Raw genomic sequence first — 6554 nt, forward strand, 5'->3', positions numbered from 1 at the left:
GAGGATGAGATGGTTGGACAGTGTTCTTGAAGCTACCAGCACGAGTTTGACCAAACTGTGGGAGGCAGTGGAAGACAGGAGTGCCTGGTGTGCTCTGGTCCATGGGGTCACGAAGAGTCGGACACGACTAAACAACAACAACAGTTCCCACTGATTTGACTGCCAAAGGATGAGCCCTGTTCACTGCAGACAATTCTGGGGCATCTTCTCCAAGATTTCAAAAACTTGATTAACTATAGACCCCGTAGAAAACTAATCAACAACAACATTTCCTACCATCTCTACATCTTTCAGAAGCAGTGGGCAAGCTGTCCTTCAAGAGGTTGGCCCACAGTTACTGATCTTCAAATTGTGGAACCCCAGTGAGAGCCCCAGGGTTTTCCACAACAGTTTGAAAGCCACTAATTTATTTTTGTTTTTTAAGTTGACAAAGTAATGGTTATTAGCAATCACCCCTCCCCTCCCTGTAAATTATCTCCTCAGAAAAGCAGTCACCTCCACTCTACTCCCGATTTATACTCCAGACAGACTTTCTGGTTAATGTTTTTCCATTTGCAGTTTTCACCCTTGTTCCTAAAAGCGATAAATTCCCAGGAGGAAATTCTGCTGTAGAAGACTCAGAGTCTTAATTGCCTTCAAGGTGCCACAAGACTCTTGGCTGTGTCTCCCAAGGGCAGCCAACACCTCTCTTGTACTGACTTACTCCAAGCAAAGGGCTGATAAGACATGTTTCCTTTTGCACTGAGCATGAATTTCACTTCTGGCAAACATCCCTGAATATAAATACATCCTATTCTCTCACCAGAAAAAGCCCAAAAAACATACTGGGGGGAGGGAGGGAGACACAGAGAAGCCTGCATTCCATCATAGCAATCCCATAAAACCACCTTTGGTGCAACCAATTGTCTCTGAGCTCACAATACTTTCAGCCTCTCGGTTTGAAACAGATGCACTTGGGCAGATAGGTGCAGGCTCTGTTTATACCAGCAGCATTCAAACTGTGTCCTCTGGAAGCCTAGTCGCCATTCCTAAGCAAGAAGATCAGCCATGCAGATGAAGGTTCTCAACAGAAATCTCTCCCCCCCCCCCCCGCAGTACACAATTACAAAAGACACATTCTAGGTGTGCTCTCTCAGCCTGCAGACAGCAACAGCAAAGTCCATGAGGTATGCAGCATATGCACTGACCACACTGCCCTAGAATGCTATCCCAAATCCTGGACTGCATAGGGATTCGGAAGATGATGTGCAAGGGACAAAATCGATGTAAACAGAGCTGCCTCAACGCAAGGGAGCCTGAAGCCACCAATTTACATAGCCAGTTATCATGGGAGGCAAATCCCCGATTCAGACATCAATTTAATTCCGTTAGCATTCCATTCAGGCGTGATGCCAAAGAATGATCGCACTTCAGGTAATTTTCAGGAGATCAGTTAAGTGTTTCTGACTTCTATCGGCTTAACGAAAACGAAAAGCCTCCCCACCCCCCAAAAAATAGGCTAATGAAAATATTAAAAAGGAGGAGGAGGAGGTTTGTTATGTGAAAGGATCTGTGTGAAAGCTCCAGTTCTGGGACTGAAAACAATACATTTTGGGGGGCGGGGAGGCAACTTTTTCCTGAGCCACGATTCTGCGCATGGATTCAGTCAATGGAACTCTGGTTCTAGTGGAAACCAAATACCGTATTTTTTGCTCTATAAGACTCACTTTCTCCCTCCTAAAAAGTAAGGGGAAATGTGTGTGAGTCTTATGGAGCGAATGCAGGCTGTGCAGCTATCACAGAAGCCAGAACAAGAAGAGGGATTGCTGCTTTCACTGTGCAAGCGATCCCTCCTGCTGTTCTGGCTTCTGAGATTCAGAGTATTTTTTTTCTTGTTTTCCTCCTCCAAAAACAGGGCGCGTCTTGTGGTCTGGTGCATCTTATAGAGCGAAAAACACGGTGGATCCCTCCAAGCCTCAGGTCTCCCAACCCTGGTTCTATATAGTAGCTTTTGCCAACCTGATGTACATCAGAAGTTTTGGACCACAACTCCCATCAACCTCAGCCACCACACACCTACCCTCTATACTGACTAACTCACTCCCGGCATATACGCTTCTGCAAGGCTGAAACGGGGTTAGTCAAGGCTTACCGTTTACAGCAGATGCACCGCATTACACCGGTTCTTTTGTCAAGAACCATTTATTTTGCCCAGGTGTCCTGACAGCTTCAGAATTTCAACCTCTGATGTACCCACTAATGATATAGAACCCCACAGAAACTCTGAAGGATGTACCTGAGTCTCAGTCGCTTACACAAGGATTACAGTCGCCAAAACAGAACGACTAGTTGCCATTTGGGGTCCAGACGGCTCAAAAGTCGTATTTTTTTAATACGGCTTTTCGGGTCCCGAAATTCATTCCGATTGCGCAGATAAAGTACAACAGATAGAATTCCACAGGATATGTTGCTAGTATATGGAAAGCTGTCAAGAACCGAGGATTTCCAGGCATGGACCTCCAGACAATGGAGACATCAGGAGCCATCCTGGAGCCCGGGCATCTTCAAAATGTTCCTAGCACCTGGCAAAATTTGAATGATGGCGACTGGTATTCAGAAGAAATACCAGCCTCTGTCTATGCATCATGGCTAGTAGCCTTATCTCCCATGAATTTGTTCAATCTTCTTTTAAAGCCATCTAAGTTGGAAACCCCAGGGAGGCAGATTTGGCTTGGGGGCTTCCAGCTCCCGACCTCCATCTAAAAAGGCATCCAGTGGCTCTAATGCCAGCAATTGTTTAGGACAGGCTTCAGGCTTCCCCTTCAGAACCACAGAGTCTTAAACTAGACTCTGATCTTGCACAAAAGGTCCATGTACAATTTAATAGCGCTTGAACTTTTATCTGCATTACGGCTAATAATATAACACCAGGGAATTTGGATGCAGAATTGCGTTGCCATTATCTGCAGAGCAGCAACACCCAAAAGGCTCCTGCAAGATTATACGTTAGCAGAAGCAATCTTTGCCCTCCAGATCGGGCACATAAAAAGCTGATTAGATAACTTTTTTTTAAGGACCAAGGACTGAGCGCCAAGCACCAACCATTGGAATTTTATATATGCAACAAAATATGCTTGATCACGCTCAGTTTCATGTCCCTCCGCACATGAAACTGAGAAAACATTGTGCCCAGCTAAATCTGCAACCACCAGACTTTAAGAACTACTATCAACCTACCTGCACTTTGAGGCCACCATCGAAATCCCTACGCACATGTCTACCTGCAAAAACACTAAGAGCCAGATTGGCATAGTATTTGGAGCATCAGACTAGGACCTGGGTTCAAATCCCCATTGATTACAATGGGACACCATCCCAGTGTCTTTTCTATCCAGTATCTACATTCTTCATGGGCCTCCTCCATGAGAGGTCTTGCGGATAGCAACACAAGAGCGAGCCTTTTCTGCGGTGGCTCTCCGTTTGTGGAATGCTCTCCCCAGGGAGGTTTGGCTGGCACCGTCATTACATATCTTTAGGCACCAGGAGAAAATGTTCCTCAAGACCCTGAGCCCTATCTTGGCTGGGGAGGGCAGGGTATAAATAAAAAATTACTATTATTATTATTATTATTATTATTATTATTATTATTAGACTAGCTGTTTGGCTGATTAACTTTCTATGGCATTTTAAATGTATTGGGGTTGCTGGTATGTTTTGCTTTTGTTTTATTATGTATTTTGTGTTTCCATTTTCTATTTTTATGTTGTGAGCCAGCCTGGCATCTTCTACTACAGGGCACTATACAAATTTAATTAATAATTATAGTAATAAAAATAATGCATTCCCATGTGTCTTCCTCACAAAAACCACCCCAACACCCAAGCAGTACCTGTTCCTATTAATTTTGTTGCCGTGTTAGTTTCGCAGTTCTGAGAAGGCAAAGTTGTCACCCAACCCTCTCGCCCTACTGGATTTACGCTTCAGCAAACAAACTGCAGCTTACAAATCTCCCTCCCCCCATAATCCTGTGGTCCCTTCCAACCTGAGGGTGTGTAAACATACCTCCACTATCAGCTTTTTAGAATCATAGGACCGTAGTGTTCGAAGGGACCCTGTGGGTCATCTAGTCCAACCCCCTGTTCTTTTGCCCAACATGGGGCTTGAACTCGCAGCCCCTGATATTCAGAGCCTCATGCTCTAGCAAATGAGCTATCCCAGCTTGGCCTGATCATTCTTTTTTTTTTCCTTTTCAAAATACACCCACGCTTTCCTACCGCACATCTGGAAATGCACATTGCCCGGGAGACGGAAGATGTGCAGATGTGAGCAGCTTCTGCCTTCACCTACACAGACTGGAAAGGGAGCAACGAGAAGAGGTGGGAAAAGAAGTAAGCAAAGCGAGCACAATATTGCTCCTTATTGATTGGTAAGGGGGAGGAGCAAGGAAACCAGCGCCAAGTCTTCTGCATGTACACACACACACACACAAGCACTCTTGTTTCCTTGGCTCAAGATTCTTGCCTGCCATTCCTCTGTTCCCAGTCTCTGTTCCAGCCCCGAATTCGCTCCCTCCATGGCATGTCACTCACTGGTGTGGTGATTTAATAAGCTTGCATTGGGTCCTCACTGCCACCAAACAAACCCCCTTTCCTAGATCTACCCCACAATATATCAATGGTGGGTTTTTTGTTTTAAAGCAAAAGCTTAGACAGTACACTAATGGAAGGACAGAATCATTTATCCCTCCGTTTGCTCATCTCCCAGGCGCGCATGGGCATCCAAATTCACACAACCATCGCAAAACACGCACATCTGGCTGGCAACACTTGCTTCGCCAACCAAAAAGCGCTCTATAAGTGCCCATGTCAACAATACCTGCTGCGGAAGACTAAATGGGTCGACCGGGAAGCATTTCTGTGCAATTGCTGGTACAAGCCGTTCTTCCTGGGAAAGCCCATATACTTAGTTCACATGCACACACACACACAGACACACACACACATGTCCATCGTTTCTTTCATATGATTCATTAAGTACACCAGCTTCCTTAGAGGAAGAGAGTTCCTGGAAAAGAGGAGATTTAAACTATGAGGAACATTTCTCTCTCCTATTTGCACACGTGCTGTAGGAAGCACACAGCTTTCCAAGTCCTCCCGGCTCATCTCAAGAGAAACAATGGAAAAGATGCTGCTCCTCTCCCACCTCCCGATTCACCTACCTGTGCAGTCATAAAGAGGCCGCTCACCTGGCTCGCCACCCGCCCCTTTCCTTCCCAGCTTTCACTCCAAAGCCCCTGGCTTTGCTAGGAAGCAGAACCTGCTACTGTATTGACAAAGGACCGTCCAGCAAGCCCCGTTCTAACTCTGCAATTTCGCATTTTATTTATTTATTTTGCACTTTGGATTTGGGAGGGCCGGCTTCATCCAGAGTGGGCTGGGGGGGGGGCGGGGAGGGCAGAGCTCGTCGGAGGGAAACCCCCACGGGACCTCCTGTCCCTCCTCCCCCCCACTCCTGGCTTTGCATTTCCACACCGCTCCCAACCGGAGGAACTGGAGCTCAAAGACTTTCGCTCCCAGCAGCTTTGTTGGCAAGATACCACCCTGATCCCCCAATCGAGATGATGCGATAACAAGCTTTCGTTCAAGTCCCAATATCTCTTTGCAGAAAGGGAAACACGCATTTCTCTCCCCCCCCCCCGTCTACAGTACCCATACAATGCTTTTTTTGCAAGGCAACCTCTGCCCATGCAATGCTCTGGTGTGTGTTTTTTTTTGCAAGGCAACCTCAGCCACAGAAAATCCTTCGTTGCCCCCTTTCCTCTTCTGCCCCCCCACCCTGGTTTCCTCCCCCTCTTCTCCCCACCCAATTTGCAAAAAGAGAGAGAGAAAGGGCGGGGGTGGGGGAAGGGACGACTTCCCTGTTTTGCAAACCGGAATGCAAAGCGGGCAGGGACAAAGAGTGCTGGGGAGACGCTCCAAAACATGACACGCACATCACACATATATATATATATACACACACACACCCCGGAAACACGCGTGCATCGCTCAGCCCCGCTCTCTCTCTCTCTCTCCCGGCGCCCGGCTTACCTCTTCTTCCGAAAGTCCATAGACCGGCTCCACCAACCCAGTCGCCATGGATCCGGAGGGCTGCGGAGGAGGGGGCCCCTCGGGCAGCGAGGCGAAAGCCGGCCGACGAAAGGAAAGCAGCGGCGGAGCGGGTGTCCCTGCAAGGCAAGATGCACCACCAAGCACGACAAGAGGAGCAGCAGCCGCGGAGCTTTCTCTCTCCCAGCAAGAGTCAGGCGGCCAGATCCAGGTGGGGCGGGGGCTGGGGAAAGTGCGGCTTTCCTTTTCCCGGCCACCCACAAGAGAGGGAAGGAGGACGTGGGAGCGCGGGGTGCAAATATGCAGCTGTTTCTCCTCTTCCACCCGAGCTGCGGGAGTGGTGGGAGGAAGCGATGGAACCACCGGGGACTCGAACCCGCGACCTGAAGGTTCCCCTCCTTCCTACTTCTGCGCCCGGGCTTGGAACGGTTCTATTGCAGCCGCTGGCGAGCCGCGCGCAATCAAGAG

At 48.1% G+C, this 6554-nt stretch overlaps 1 protein-coding gene across 3 annotated transcripts in view; it reads right to left on the reverse strand.

Moving 5' to 3' along the window:
- NEDD4L (NEDD4 like E3 ubiquitin protein ligase) overlaps positions 1–6554 on the reverse strand; it is a 269669-nt gene extending 263115 nt beyond the window's left edge. For 2 of the 3 annotated variants that reach the window (XM_081929592.1, XM_081929591.1), the window contains exon 1: positions 6069–6553. In XM_081929592.1, the coding sequence (XP_081785718.1) occupies positions 6069–6116 (48 nt within the window). In that variant the 5' untranslated portion in view covers positions 6117–6553. Of the gene's footprint in view, positions 1–6068 lie in introns of all 3 variants that reach the window. The other variant, XM_081929590.1, reaches the window with a different exon arrangement.

Source organism: Podarcis melisellensis (genome assembly GCF_964234715.1).
Source record: "Podarcis melisellensis genome assembly, chromosome: 11".
NCBI lineage: Eukaryota > Metazoa > Chordata > Lepidosauria > Squamata > Lacertidae > Podarcis > Podarcis melisellensis.